Here is a 16,532-nt window from a genome sequence, read left to right on the forward strand (position 1 = left end):
CAAGCTATACATTTTTATTTTATTTTTTTTTTTAAAAGACAACAATACTAACCTAAAAATATTATGAGTTCAACCTTTTTCATGTTGAACGAGATTGACAAACTATACGAACGAATTGCCTCTCATTCAGCTAAACGGCCAAACGGTCAGTGTAGGGAGATGAACAAGAACGATTTGTTAACTTAAAAGATTTGTTCAAAAAGACATTTGTTGAACCGATTAATGAAACATCACTAGTGGACTACACATACAGGGGAGAGTGTTTTTATTAGGGCTGTCAGTTTAACATGTGCGATTATATAAAAAAATATCACGTTAAATAATTAACGCAATTACTCATGTCCCCGGACCGTAATAAGGAACATTTCTAATATCTGAGCAATTCAAATTTATAGTACCACCTGTTTTCTCCAGGGGCAGTAAGCGAAACTCCAGCTGTATAGGCAATGGACAGCTTATACAGACAGAGAACAAACCGCACTTAACGAGGGCAAACAACATAAGCTGAGAACACGTTGTTGCGTTCAAACACAGCTTGATGGAGTGCAAATCTGAATGCGGGGATCCAAGACGTGTTTTTTTTTAAGTTTCAAACTTCATTTAACTTGACACAGCAATCTAAAAACAGTACGTTTATGATGCGAGGCAACCAAGACACTCCAAAAGCATTCGTCTGATGCAGATGTACATTGATGTGTCCTTAAACATCCCTTATAATAAATCTTGGACTGAGTGATGAATTCAATTTCTTATGTTCAATAATATGGAAATAAACTATATATTGGATTCCAAAGCCACTTTTTGTATTGTCTTTTTTTTTTAATGCTTTACTTGTGTGACAAAATAATAAAATTCATTTTAATTATCTGTATTATTTTTTTATAACAAATATTTGATTTATAATTTAAATATAACTTATAATGTATAATTATTTAATCATGCTATATTTTGTTATTGTTATTTGAGGGTCTTTCTTAGGAAATATTTATGTATGCGAATAATTGCGATTAATTAATCGGCATACCATGTCATTAATTTGATTAAAAATTGTAATCGATTGACAGCCCTAGTTTTTATATGAACTGCAGCAGTGCTCAAAGCATAATCACGAACAAGATGAATGATCTATCAATGGATGAACCAAACTCACTCAGAATGCAGACAATTTCTAACATGCTTTCCACACATCTTGTTTTAATTAAAAACATGTAGTTACAGACAAATCAGACAAAACAGTGAAATCGCTCACAGTAACTTAACTTCTCTGCCTTGCCTGCACTCGAGATGTCACAGGACATAGATGAAGTCAGCTCCACTGTCTTCACTCTCATTGGTAGTCGCTTCCGAATGTCGCTCGTCATTTGCATAACGTTTTTTGTCGTGTCGCTCACCACACGAACATCTTGTCGCCAGCGGTCGCTCGTGATGCCAGAAGTTGCTCTGCTTTCAATAAAAAAAGTTGTGTCTCTTTGCCGCTGCATATCATTTGCGGTGTGAACTGGGCTTAACGCACAAATACACCTTAAGAAGTATGACAATGTGCATGACAATTCATCGTCATAATTGTGATAAGCACTAGAACAGACAATTAATATGACAATTAATGGTCTGCCACATTTAATAATCGTGACAGGCCTATTTTTATGTACAAGTAATACATTTATAGTTTTTTTTATAATTTATGTAACAATGAAGAGGAGTAATGCTTGTAAGAATTACAGGATCATTTACTTATTCACTCAAATTAGGTTTTTAGGAGTTCCAGGTGTGACCATTTTATGTTGTGGTACAGAGTTAGCATAAGGAAATGTTTTCCCTATAAATTTAGACTTTTTATTTCTGTCTTTTTTTTAAAAATTTTTTTTTTTTAGTTTTTATGTAAACAAAACTCATCATAAACGTTGTTACAACATAATGCATGCCATGAAAGGTTAAATTGTTCTGGGTCATTTTTCACTCAGCCCTCAGCAGCAGGAGTGGGAGCTCCCATGATGCCCCAGCCTATGATGATGGGTCAGCCCATGATGAGACCACAATTTACAGGGCCTGCAGCATCAGGAACACCTGGAGCACCAGTAAACAAGTTTTCCCCTAACATAACACAAAAACACAAACATACACATACAAACGCATATAGTTTTTGAGCACGAATCTTGATCCTATATACCTGCAATAATGATAAATTGTAAAATATAAATCTCCGATGCATAGCGATCTTCATTTGTGCAACCTCAATATCGATTCTTAAATCCTAAAATCGATCTTTTACTCTATGCGAAACCCTCCAGTATAATGAGAGGAAATAACTCGCATTTGCAACCAAATTTCATGCTGTGCGACTAAAAGTGTATATACAGTATTTGGCAACTGGCTGGTAAATGTTCTGATTTCAATGACCAGCAATTATGTAGTATAGTGGTGGAGTATTCAACAGTAAAATTTGTTCCGTGTAATGTGTCCAAAGACGAGATCCACACAACCCATTTGTCAATGAATAATGTCTCTTTTAATACCCTTTCTGTTCTTTACAGTCAGTTCTTGATCAAAAACAACAAAAAAGAAGCATTTAATTCTAATCACGCATAGCACGTATGAGTTAAAGCCATTTGAGTCTCTCTTGTTAACATATGCTCATTTACAGACCCTCTTTACAGAAATTCTGGTTTTTAGCATGTGTTCAATAAATGAATGTAAATACTTGTAAAAATTATGCAATTAAACAATAAACATGTAACAAAATATAATATATGCAATATAATATCATACTTCTTGATGGAATACATGGATTTGTTCATTTTTAAAAAGCTAAAATGTGACCAAAATGATGTTAAACTAATAAAATATAATTAGTAAAATTTATATTTTCTTAATTTACCTAGTTAGAAGGTCCCCTGTATAATTAACAGCATTAGCTGGGAGATAATTTCTTTCATATATATATATATATATATATATATATATATATATAAGCAAAAGGGACATTATACTGTAAGTGAAAGCGAATCAAATCGAGAGCTTGTCATTCGGAATGGAATCGGGAAATCTGTATCAATACCAAGCCCAAGTTTTCATATGACTTCCACTAACCGCACACCCACTGCTCTCTCAGTTGTCTCCAGGGCCGGCTGTTCAGAGCCCCAAAAAACCTCCCTCCAAGGACCCCCTTGCAGATCTCAACATCAAGGACTTTTTATAATCTCCCAGGTATCATTATCTTTCCAATGGCTCTCTTAAATGAGACCCTAAATCACTTCATTTTGTAGAGAATTATAATGTGACATTTACATGATGTGTTCTCTTTGCAGTGTTTTTTTCTCAAAGTTTGAGCTCCAGTGAGAGAGGTCTGCTGTCTTTTTACACCCCCAGATGCCCTGAGGAGCCCACAGCTAGATTTACTGCACCAAACATAAATCCCACCCACTCTGCCCCGCCCAGCCTTCCTGTGTCATGTTGTAGCAACAGACTGTGAAGTGAAATATAGAAAAAAAAAAAGAAAAATAAGCAGAAAAATGAAGATGTGCTTATTTCGATGTAATCCTTTTGTTTTAATGAAAAAAAAAAAAAACTAAATTTAAATGAAAGATTAAAAAAGAATGTGTACGTATGTCAACTTTTTTTCCAGTGTTTAGGTCTGAAATGAATGATGTGTGTTGATCACCTCAAATTAACTTCTGGTACCTCTGGGACTTCTCTCTTGGGGTTAGAGATGTGGCAACCTGCCCTGAACACGGTTGTTCCTGTGCTTTCTGTTGTATGTTAGTTTTGGAGCAGTGTGCAATGTATATTATCCTCATTGACGAAGCAAGGATCTCCCCTCTTCTTTGATATTTATGTGTGGACAACTTATTAATGTGAACCTGGTAATGAAATTGTAAGACATGATATTGTCATCTCCCATCATCGACTGACATGTTTGTTTACAAATATAAATATATTAAATATATGTTGAATATATATATATATATATATATATATATATATATATATATATATATATATATATATATATAAATAAATGAATATTTATAAATTAATAACACATCCAGACTCCTCTTTCCTAGATAACCCTCTTAATGATTACATGTATTTTTTTTTTTTATATATATATTTTTTTTTTAAATTCTTCAACTTTGACCATAGTTTAATTCTGTGAACGCATTGTTAGTTCACTGTTTACATTCTCTTACATCTCTTTGAATTTCCACAAGGAAATAACCTCTTTATTTTGACTTTAAATCCAGATGAACACTTAATCTTAACACTACTAATCTGGAAAGATTAAGTAATCTCTGAGAAAGGCCTTTTTCAGTATCATAATGAAATAATCAATGTGTACAAAAACTTGTTAAACTGGTTATTTGGATGTTTCCAAAAACCCTCTGAAGATTTCACAGTTGTAGTAAGTGGAATGCTGTTGATGTTTGAGTCTCTTAGTTACTTGTGCTTGTATGAATTCCAATTTGAATCTGGTACATGTAGTGTTATTTTGTATAACTGTAAAAGAACCATTCACAAGTTTGGTTCTCAGTCTTGCTCCCTCATAATACCCTCGTTAAGAACCCCTTCCTTGTTTGTTACACGTAACAGTCAGATAATCCTCTCTCTATTGGTGAGTGGTGGTACTGTACTTTGTACAGCAGAATGGAGTGTGGAGGAAATATCTTGTATGTATGGAGTGTTGTTTTCATTCTGGATAATACAGGGGCAAAGCATAGGTGCAAATGCTGAGTGTTAGCAGTGACAGACTCTTAGATTGTTGTAATAGTTTTCAGAGGAGGTCACTGTTAAACAGTGTTACAGAAAGGTATGATTGAAAGCTCTGTGGAACCTCTAAACTCTGTAACTCACCATCACGGATAGATCTCCGTGCCATTAAATCCTGTTGCCATTAAAATGACAAAAGCAGATCTTCGGATCTCTCTTTTTGCAATTCTCTCAAAATAAATTTATTTTTATTTGTGGATTCATATTTGTCACCCCTACATAGTGCATGTAAGCCCTTTGAGATGCAATAAACACTGATGGGACAAATTGCCCACCTGAGTTATTTTGTGTCTGTTTTCACCAGGACATCTCTGATGATATAGGAAATAGAAGGGGGAAAAAACAGAGCTAGTTTTTTTAAAGATGCTAAATGTAAGGTAAAAAAAAACAAAAAACAAACCTGTAATTTTTAATATATAGAAAAAATTTAAGATGAAAACTATGTGAGTTAGCAGCTGTTATGCTGACGGAAAAAGAAACACTTTTTTTGTTCTCTCAGACCAATACATATAAATCTCAGTTTATTTGGTCCTTAATAGCAAACATTTAAAAACTACAACTGAAAAAGTATGCTAACCAATTTTGAAAAATCTATGCAAATTTATATTAATATTTTTGATTTACATTTCCTATCCAGCTACATTGCTTTGCTCTATATCAAAATGACAAAAATCAAATTATATTTACCACTGACTGCATCTAAATTTAAATTACCCTGTGTATTTTATTAAGAAAGACATTGTCTTGTGTAAGTCATAATCTGAGCCTTACATTAAATACATGCTTACAGTTCTACAGTAGGCTGTTACTCTGACAGGTCCTCAGATATTTTATTTTTAAAGGAATAGTTCACCCCAAGATGAAAATTCTCTCATTTACTCACATTCATGCCATCCCAGATGTTATACAACTTTCTTCTGCTGAACAAAACGAAGACTTTTCAGAAGAATATCTTGGCTCTGTAGGTCCTTGTGAATGTAGGTCCTACAATGCAAGTGAATGGTGGCCAGAACTTTGAAGCTTCAAATATCAGGTAAAGGCCACATAGAAGTTATCCACATGACTCCAGTGGTAAAATCCATATCTTCATAAGCGATGTGATAGGTGTGGTTGAGAAACAGATCAATATTTATGTCCTTGTGTACTATAAATCTCCACTTTCACTTTCTGTCCCATTTTGAAAGTGAAAGTGGAGATTTATTTTAAAAAGGACTTAAATATTGATCTGTTTCTCACCCACACCTATCACATCGCTTATGAAGGTATGGATTTAACCACTGGAGTCATGTGGATTACCTTTATGCGGTCTTTATGTGATTTTTGGAGCTTCAAAGAACTTGTCACCATTCACTTGCATTGTAAGGACCAACAGAGCTGAGATATTCTTCTACAAATCTTCGTTTATGTTCAGCAGAAGAAAGAAAGTCATACACATCTGAGATGGCATGAGGGTGAGTAAATGATGAGAGGATTTTCATTGTTGGGTGAACTATTCTTTTAAATATAAATTAGCACCAAAGGTCAACAAGGGCAACTGCATTTCTGACACTGCATTAAGATAGAAAAGGCAGAAACATAATTGTAAATGGCAGCCCATGAAGACAGTTTACAGTTTATGCTATCAAAGACACACAATCATAACATTTATTATAATGATAACAGGAACAAAGAGTTTTTAAAGAACACCAGCACATTGATTAAAGTATCAATAATCAGATATGTTCTTTAAAAAGAAAAACAAAATCCACAAAAAAGCACCAAAGCTTCTTCTCAGAAAAAAAAAAAAAAAATTTTTTTTTTCTTCTGTTAACTAGTCGGATCTACCTTTTACACATCTATTTCAAGACATCAGGACAGATGAACAGACAAAAAATGCCTCCCATGGCAAAACAACATTGCTTAAATGTAACAGTACATTTTCTAATTCAAATTTACATTACACCCTTTAGGATATAATTACCTCTCATTTAAGACAAATGAATCTAGAAATACATTCACTCTTAATGATTCATATCAAAAGTTGTCTAATAAAATAAATTAACATCAAAAGACCCATCATACCGTAATGAATGTTGTGATGTAGTCTCTAGTGTGGATGGATGCAGCAGTTTGTGTAGTTTACAAAGGGCACAATGGTACAGTGATGGTATCAGATGGTAATACCATGGTACTCTGATATTTACCATGGTATTGAAATTCATGTAGGTGTTTGCATGGTACTCAATGGTACTTCCAAGAATACCAAGGTAATACCATGGTACTTTTTGGTACTTTTGTAAGTAAAATGGGAGGCGTTCTAAAATGGAAAGAGTTGGTGTTTGGCAGGACAGAAGTAGTCAGATGGGCCGTTGGAGTCTCTCAGGTATTACGGCACTGACTGGAGTCCCCATGAACCCAGTGGCAGATCTGTGCATACTTCAGGGGTGTGATTCGCACCGCCACATTGTAATCCTGCTGTACCCCGTTAACATCCACCCACTGGTGACCCGAGAAAACCCCAACAATTTTCCTCTTCCAATTTTTCTTGCCAGGCTCTTTGAGGCGAATGTAGACACCTGAGCCGCTGGAACCAGGCTTGGCATCACAATACTGGTACAGCAAGTCGTTGGATTCCTCAGACACGGAACAAAAGCGGTACACCAGATTGTCCGGCCGGTCGTCGTCGAAGCCAGAGAAGTGGATACGTCCGGCTGGCAGCTTCTTAACTGAGGGAATGACACCTAGATCCATGTACTTGGTCTTCTGTGCCCTCTTTAGCTCCAGGATGGCATAGTCATAATCAGCCATTACTTTCTCAGAGATGCCTTTAAACCAGCCCTTCGGCACCTGCATTTGTTTCACACGCGTCCAGCGGAATGAGGGTTGTTCAGAAACAGTGCTGCGGCGACTCCGGTTCCTCTTGCCTTTGCCTTTGCCTTTGCCCTTACGTTCATGCTTCTCTCCAATCTCTTCGTTTTCATCTATTTCCCCTTCCTCTTCTTTATTCTTTCTCTGTCCTTTCCCTTTTCTTCCTTTCCCTTTCCTGTCTTTCCTACTGCGAGATCGCTCCTTCAACACCCCTACGCTGAGTTTCTGTACCCCTTCCAGGTAGTCCGTTCCATTGTGGATGCAATGAGCGGCCGTCAACACATGCTTTGGGGACACCAGCACTCCAGAACAGCCTGTGGAGACCTTCACAGAGGTGGAGAAAGGGTATTTCATAGAGTACCGTTTGTCAGCGATGGTAAAGCGCGTGTCTGTGCCATAGACCTCTCGTCTGCTTCGCGTGTGGGACAAAGAGCTTCCTGTCCAGTCGTCGCTCACGTTTAGCTTCTGTACTGAGATGGTGGTGAGTGTGCGCGTTCCATTATCGTACATTGTTTCGTAGGACAGTAGCTTCTCCAAATCATCTAAGCTGGGCTGTGGGAGACCCCTCTGGCACTCGATGCCACATATTCCATGGAGCTCGCTCTGAGGTTTGGCTGAAAACTCAGAACTGTCCAGATGCACCGTTTGCTTTTCATGTACCAGTGGTACCTTCTTCTGCGGCCAGGTGTACTCATCATCACCTGTTGCATCTTCCACTGCTGCAGCCACCAGCACAGCTAGTGCTGAAATGGACAGCAGGAGACTCAAGGGTACGGGGCCCATTGCAGAGAGACCCCTGAGCCAGACGAAAAAAACAAAACAAAAACAGAATAAATGACAGTGAAATATTGAAGAATGAGACATTAATTATCACTTCAATTACAGTGTAGCACCATACTGACTCTTTATACTGAGGTGCAGGGCCTAATGCCCAGAGTAGTTGTGTAACGCAAGCCCTTTTGATGTTATATCACATGCAGGATATTAATTTTAGACATCTAATTCAAATTTCACTAGTTAAAAAGCAATGAAATTACTACTAGTGAAAATGCTAATTCTTGATATCAGTAATTAGATTTGTACTAGTAAAAACAATAATTCATGATATCAAAACATATTAACAATGTACTACTATTACTTTTTTATATAAATTATAACATTGTTACTAAACTGCAAATGTCCATTCCTTTTATTAAAGGGATATTTCACCCCAAAATGAAAATTTTCTAATCATTTACTCACTCTCATGCCATCCCAGATGTGTATGACTTTCCTTATTCAGCAGAACACAAACGAAGAATTTTAGAAGAATATTTCAGCTCTGTAGGTCCAACAATGCAAGTGAATAGTGACCAGGACTTTGAAGGTCCAAAAAGCACATAAAGGCAGCATAAACGAAATCCATAAGACTCTAGTGGTTAAATCCATATCTTATGAGAAATCTTATGGATGAGAAACAAATCAATATTTAAGTCATTTTTTACTATAAATCTCCACTATCACATTCACTTTCCCATTCTTCTTTTGTTTTTGGTGATTCGCCTTCTTTGTGCATATCGCCAACTAGGAGAATTTATAGTAAAAAAAAGGACTTAAATATAAAAATTAATCTGTTTCTCACACACACCTATCATATAGTTTCTGAAGACATGGATTTCACCTCTGGAGTCATATGGATTACTTATGTGTTTTCAGTTTTGTTTTTGTTTTTTTGGAGCTTCAAAGTTCTGGCCACCAATCACTTGTGTTGTACAGCGTTGTACATATTCTTCTAAAAATGTTCATTGTGTTCTGCAGAAGAAAGTCATACACATCTGGAACGGCACAAGGGTGAGTAAATGATGAGAGAATCATTTCATTAACTAACTTCAATAATTGGATGCAACTAGTAAAAATGCTAAGTTTTTATATAATTACTAATATCAATAATTAGCATCATAACTAGTGAAAAATGAATCGTAGATATCTAAAATTGATATCCTGTACATGATTAAATGACAAAAGGGTTTGCGATACCTGACCAGTTCATATGATCTCTCATTATCCTAAGCAGAAACAGCACAAAATCTGCACATTTCTTCAGCATAAACAAAACAAGTGGTTTGGAATTAATTTTCCTTTGAAATATTGCAACATTTTTAGCTTTGCCTGAGAACAGTAAAGTCATTGCCAATAATTTCCGCTTGATAAATAATTTTTACTTGATATAATTTTAATTTAAACGAAATAATTCAATTGTTTAATTATCAAATTGCCTAGAATAAAAAAATTAAAAAATTACAAAATTACAAAAAATTAAAAAGAAATAGAATGCATAGAGTACATTAGCCTACACACAGTCATGACCACTAGGGGGAGACAAACAACACACTATTTCAAGACCTGTCATTATATACCGTTCACTTCCATTCCCCATCTAAACATTCCACAGATATTTGGACCAAATCGTAATTTACATGTTAAATCAACAACAGTATTTCACAACAAATGATTCCAAAACACAAGTTTTTTATCTCCTTTTAAGACACACATTACTCATAACACACAGCATTTCCATTTCCATTAAATAACTAAAATAACTCTTCAATCCCAAACTTGCTGCACTCGCTTTAGAGACTAAACAGATGAGTGTAATAGCAGACAAATATGTTGACATTTAAAAGGTAGAATCAGTGGAGATTTAGCAGAGTCCTTAAACTGCACTGGCTGACAGAAGAAATCTATTGTACCATTAGAGCAAACTGATGCTTGTCTGTGGAGCCTGGAGGCATGTTGGGCTTGTGGTGTAGAGTGTAAGACTATTGACCCTGTGGGTCTGAGCTTTTTGAGTCAGTGGTTTGGAAACGTTCCCTACTGTCTTGCTAAATGTCAGTAATAAGTACATACTGGAGCTCTAATGATGTTAAGGCAATTGGTACTGTTACTAATAAATCTGAGGACAAAATTAAATGATAAACACACATGAACACTTGCACACACACAGCTATATACAGTAGCTATACAAAGCTATCCAATCAGTATGCTACTTCTGCATTCATTCGCATCTCAGGTAACAGCTCTCATTGAATGAGTTTTACATACAGTATGAGTGCATTTCTTTTTTCTTTCTCTTTCTTTCTTTCTTTCTTTCTTTTTACCAGACTATCAGTTTGCTAAGTGATTAAGAGATACTTGTCTGTCCGCAGCTGTAAAATGTAGGTAACACATAGAATCACATCCCCAAAAATGTAAATAAATAAATAAGTGTACAAAGTAGCCATTTAAAATGGATGCAGCATAACATTAATATATTAGTACATTACCATCTGCTGGAAAAAAAAACAAAAAAAAACAAATTAAACCAGCCAAAACTGGATTACTGGTCTTAGCTGGTTTAAGATGGTCTAGCTAGTCTCCCAGCCTGGCCAAGCTGGTCGGCCATGTTTCCCAACTTAACCTGGTTTTCAAGTGACCAGCAACCCAGGAAACCAGTAAAGTAACTATCTAAGGCTGGTTTAAATGTATAGCTCACCCAAAAATGAAAATTCTCTCATCATTTACTCACTCTCATGTCATTTAAGATGTGTATGACTTTGTTTTTTCTTCTGCAGAACATAAATGAAGATTTTTTGTAGAATTAGAAGAATATCTCCACTCTGTAGGTCCATACAGTACAAGTGAAAGGTGATCAGGCTTTTGAAGCTCCAAAAAGCAGATAAAGTCAACGATAGATGGTGCTGTAGGAACTGTAATCAAGCTTGAAATCATGCTCGCCAAGGAGAATGCTGTTAAGATTTATAGTGAAAAAGCAGTTATATTTTGTTCTGTTCTCACCCAAAACCAACTGGATCGCTTCAGAAGATATTGATTAAACCACTGGAGTCTTATGGATTACTTTTATGCTGACTTTATCTCCTTTTTGGAGTTTTTCGAGTTTTGGTCACCATTCACTTGCATTGTATGGACTTACAGAGCTGAAATATTCTTCTAAAAATCTTTAGTTGTGTTCTGCAGAAGAAAGAAAGTCATGCACATCTGGGATGGCATGAGGGGGAGTAAATGATGATTGAAATGATTTTTGGGTGAACTAACCCATTAAGTTGTTCCCCCCCAGGAAGGTTAGTTGATGGTTTATCCAAAGCAACTTACAAATGAGGACAAACACAAACAATGAATCATAAGGAGCCAACAATAGCAGTGGCACAAAGCAACATACATTTTTTTTTTTAAACAGAATAGAAACTAAAGCAGAGGTACAGTTTGAGTGTATGACCCACACACAAATGAGCACACATACACAAAGGGGGCTTGGCAAAGCTGTCTGCAAAGCACAAAGCTAAGCATTTCAGTCACCCTGTGTCAGCAACCTATGCTAGACTACTGAGCATTGCCCAAGCAAAACACAGATTACACCAACATTTTCTAATCAGTACCGGAGAGGGTAGGTCGAAAGATATATTGCTACCACATCCTTGATTCTGTACAATTTCCCCCCAGGAGCTAAAACCTCTCTCCTCCAACCTCACACTTCACTCTGATATGATGCCACTGTGGATTTGGTTGCCCTGTCTGTGAGAATCATCTGCACAGACAAAACAGTGGGGCCTCCGTGGACAAAGTGTGCATCAGGGACAAAATGTGTGTATGTGTGTGTGGCGAGGTGGTTATGGATCTAGGCAATGACAAATCAAATGTATTTCTAATGGAGAGGGCCATGAGAAGTGCAGCACTTACAGAGGTCTAAGCCAATTCCAGTAAGTCTGATGATGGGTAAAAGGTGCAGACAGATCAAGCCTTAAAAAGAGGGCAAGAATCAGACTCTAAACTCAGTCTGACACGTGGTCTGATCTCTCTATCAATAAGGTTCTCTTGTGCATGGTAAAATCGCTATGACATTTCCGATGACTCGTCTCTAATGGATACATCTGCCTTGCAGATGAAGATCGACAGTTGTTTAGATTAAAGGGGGTTTTATATTTTCAAAGGCTTACTGCCTAAGAAGGACAGACTCTAATTATAGTGTTAGAGAAATCTGTTTTAAAGAAGCAGTAATTTGCTCCTGCATGTCATCATCATCTACTTACTCCAATAAAAATATAAATCTTAATCTTGCACATTTTCAATTCATGTTGTTCAACCAAACGGTGGCGCTGATGGTCCCATTTCTAAATGAATTGAAACATACGTGCTGGTAAATTAATTCAAAGTTGACTGTGCTTATAGTTGCATGCCTTTCCCTTGCTGTCAGTCATTCTTTGATGAACATTTACACCAATAATGTAACATTATCTGCAGGGTAAAAATCTCCCTAACAGAAATGTACCATGATAAACAGTAGGTTCACACATAGTATTTTGCATATGCATTACAGTGCAGTTATTATTAACATGGTACACTTTTGCAAATGCTGGTTTAGATGACTCAATTTTAGATTTTTCAGTTTATGTAAAAAGTATTCATTCAGTTTTCTTTATGAGATTAGTGAACTTTGTATTTACTCAGTTTTCCCCTCAGGAAACCTTTTATTACATTTCAACCACCAGAGACTGTGAAAGCTTTGCGATCTGTAATTACTTGTGATACTTCAAAAAGAGCACTTGACAGGAAATAAAGATTGTTATTGATTTTGCAACGGCCGGAAATATGCACTAAACTTTTTAAACGTCATCAACTTACAATAGAAGATAGGAAAAGTTCATTTCATAAAGCCACCAAGAAGATGATTGATAATGAGGACTCTAACAAATGTTACAAATACACTCCACACATCCATCAGGCAGCAGGCCTGTATAACTCCAGTGATAACCATCACAAAAAGGTGAAAAGCATCATACCTGCTATCATTCGATTAATGGAGATGTAAATTCCGCAAAGAGATGCTTGTTATTTAAATAAACACCCGCGTTCAGGGAGATATAAAGTTACTTTATCTCAGAGGTCTTCTTCTTGGAGGCTGATAGTCCGTTTGTTCTCATATCTGCTCCACCTTCAAGACAGGGAGAGGCACAGAGACGAAACCCTCGGTAGGAATTGCACTTGACGTTTAAGGAGAAAGGGAGGAAAAAAGTCACAACAAGATTTTCACAAAGGATCTCGAATAGGGGAGGGACCATCGTGCTCTCCAACGGTGAAGTGGCGAAAGTGAACTTAAGAGAGTGCAGTTTAGTTCTTCGTCTGGGATTTTGAATAATTCTTTATTTGAGAATTCAAAGACTCGTTTATCCCTTGGATTCAAAGGGGCTTTCATTGGATCTTGGCGATGATTCGTTCCAGTTCGCGCACAATAGCGCAGCAGCGAGAGTTTTATTGTGGTTTGGTCCCGTTCCCACATCAGTGACACTTGTCTCCATGTAGCCTACATGATGTGGTAAACACACGAGCAGGGGGTCTTCGAGTTAAAAGGATGCCTTCAAATACAGGTGCACGTTTATGCATAAAGGTCAATGACGTGCCGCTAATTTTTTGTCCGGACCTTTTGTTATTTAAAATAAATAAATAAATAAATAAATCCAATACACACAAAACAGTTATTTGAATACACATACACTATGATGAACTTCAGTAAATAAATAAAATAGATAAGTCTCAGTAAAAGCTAGATTAATAAATTCTTAAAAATAAGAAATAAATGTTGGCATAAGTAGTTTGAAATAAGTTGTAACATTATTTCTTTTCAATTCAATTTTGTTTTTATTATTAATATTTGAAAAACGTTTGTTCACCAAATCAGTGTGGTCTAACGTGCAGGTAGCCATTTTTCGCAGGTAGATATATGACCAAAAAAAAAAAAAAAAAACAACCAGAGGGGACCTTTTAAAAAGACTGTATAATAAATAAATAAATAAAACATTTAAAAAGGAAGGAAATTGTATTACCTTTTACTCAATGGTTCCATCAATTTACATTTTTAAGTGTATATATATATATATATATATATACATATATATATATATATATATATATATATATATATATATATATATATATATATATATATATATATGTGTGTGTGTGTGTGTGTGTGTGTGTGTGTGTGTGTATATTGTAGAAAATGCTGTAAATGTTTTTCAAAAATGTATGAAACCAGCATAGACACAAAGGTTGCGTCCGAAAACTGGAAAATGCCTACTTCGAAGGCTGTATACGGAGGTAGGACGAAAATAAGGTGCCTAACTATTCTGAGACCAGTTTCCATTCATTCAAAAACGCTGTTGGTAAAGACCAAATTACATTTTTATGAACTTGACACGTGTTTTAAGCTAGATGTTTTTTTTTTCATTAAGATTTCTAATTTTTATCACCTCAGACAACCTTATTTGTCAGTGACCCATACTCTTGTAAAATGTTGTGTTTATTCACGTTTTTTTTTTTTTTTTTTTTTTTTTTTGAGGGTTGTTATATATGCAGCCTTTCCACTGGATGCAGCACTTCATGGCTTCATTCACTGTAATTAGAAACATTTCAGAAGATATACATTTAACCACTGGAGTCGTATGGATTACTTTTATGCTGCCTTTGTGTGATTTTTGGAGCTTCAAAGGTCTGGCCACCATTCACTTGCATTGAAATGATGTTTGTATTCAGCAGAAGAAAGAAAGCCATACACATCTGGGAAGGCAGGAGAGTGAGTAAATGATGAGAGAATTTTCATTTTTGGGTGAACTATCCCTTTAAATGTTTGGGTAATTAAGTAATTAAAGAGGCTACCAAACAATATTGTGTTTAAATACTTTACACAAGCATGGAAGAACAATAATTTCTTTCCTATAGAATTTAAGCGTCTTCTGAAATGAGAAAAAGGCACACTAACAACATTTTTCAAAGCCAAATTACTCAGTATATCTGAAAATATATAGTCTTTTTCTCATTTCAGATTGTTTCTGCTTTTTTAATTCCCTGTCCAAAACATCTTCAAGCCTCCTTTTAGTCTAATTGATTTTTCTCTGAGACTCAGAAAGAGATCAGTATTTCAGATTCCACAATGTAGCTCACATCTGCACCTTTCACAGAACTGCAAGGCTCTCTGTCAAGTTTGAACAAAGCAAGGTGATCTCACTGCCTTAGACTGTGGCCTCCACCCTTAAACTTAGAGAATGTGCCACTACAATGATCATCACAAGCTCTGTCTTTCACAACAACAGTTTTTTTTTTTAAATTTTTTTTTTACCATTATTATTATTATTATTATTATTATTATTATTATTATTATTATTTGCAATTTTAAATTATATAAAAGCAGAATAGAGGACAGGAAGTGATGGGGGGGGGGGGGGGGTTGGGGGAGAGTGGGATTTATTCATAGCACAAGGCAGAAACGAAATCTTGTCTCCTGCATGAGAAACACCACTTTATGCCTGGACCATATCTGCTGGCTGCTTGTATGGCTCCAAGTTGTTACATGAGGCTCATAATTCAGTGCCGTGCAAACTGTTTCTTGTTTTGGAGGAAAAGCTATTAATACAATTGCTGACATTTGTGTTGACATCATGAAGAGAACAACTTGTGTTCTGCAGATTTGCTCTCTATTTCTGGTCATGGTTGTGGGATACACTGGTTGCATAAAGAGGCCTTTGTCTGGGGTGATGCCCAAACAGGAAGTCATCTCTTCATGATCCGGGGTGAATCACTGGATTTTGTACAAGGATATACTGTTTTACAGCTCTTATCAAAAGTGAATTTTAGAATATTGGGTCAATGAATGCTGTTTCTACAGTGTTTGTTTTTAGTTTACTACCAGCGTGGGAATCTCATAGGAAAGAAAAAACAAACAAAAACAAACGAGAGCTCTTATACCTAGTGTTTTTCCCCACCTAGGCAGCAACTGGATGAAATGGAAAGCAAATGGAGACTTTTGCGGAAGTCTTCTGCTTCTCAGATTGTTCTCATGAGAAAAGGCCCAGTAATCTAACAGGTGGCTCTTTTATAGTTTCAGAAGAGGTCTC

General features: G+C 36.0%; 2 protein-coding genes across 2 annotated transcripts in view; one reads left to right on the forward strand and one right to left on the reverse strand.

The window, feature by feature from the left end:
• The window catches only part of LOC127454182 (clathrin coat assembly protein AP180-like), a 68,008-nt gene extending 63,991 nt beyond the window's left edge, over positions 1-4,017 (forward strand). Inside the window, exons 27-29 of the mRNA XM_051721198.1 lie at positions 1,962-2,075; positions 3,110-3,204; positions 3,306-4,017. Coding sequence (XP_051577158.1) covers positions 1,962-2,075; positions 3,110-3,196 — 201 coding nt within the window. The 3' untranslated portion in view covers positions 3,197-3,204; positions 3,306-4,017. The remainder of the gene's footprint in view (positions 1-1,961; positions 2,076-3,109; positions 3,205-3,305) is intronic.
• Positions 4,018-5,186: 1,169 nt separating this feature from the next.
• On the reverse strand, positions 5,187-13,692 carry LOC127454181 (inactive serine protease 35-like). Its single transcript, XM_051721194.1, has 2 exons — positions 13,425-13,692; positions 5,187-8,407 (listed from the first exon to the last, which is right to left on the reverse strand). Exon 2 carries the CDS (start codon positions 8,392-8,394, stop codon positions 7,123-7,125), a length of 1,272 nt encoding a protein of 423 aa, XP_051577154.1. The 5' UTR covers positions 8,395-8,407; positions 13,425-13,692; the 3' UTR covers positions 5,187-7,122.
• Positions 13,693-16,532: the final 2,840 nt, after the last annotated feature.

The sequence above is a fragment of the Myxocyprinus asiaticus genome, chromosome 16, assembly GCF_019703515.2.
Source record: "Myxocyprinus asiaticus isolate MX2 ecotype Aquarium Trade chromosome 16, UBuf_Myxa_2, whole genome shotgun sequence".
In the NCBI taxonomy this organism is placed as follows: Eukaryota; Metazoa; Chordata; class Actinopteri; order Cypriniformes; family Catostomidae; genus Myxocyprinus; species Myxocyprinus asiaticus.

Excerpts from the sequence above, each read along its gene's own strand:
- LOC127454181 (XM_051721194.1), bottom strand. The coding sequence starts at position 8,394 with ATGGGCCCCGTACCCTTGAGTCTCCTGCTGTCCATTTCAGCACTAGCT.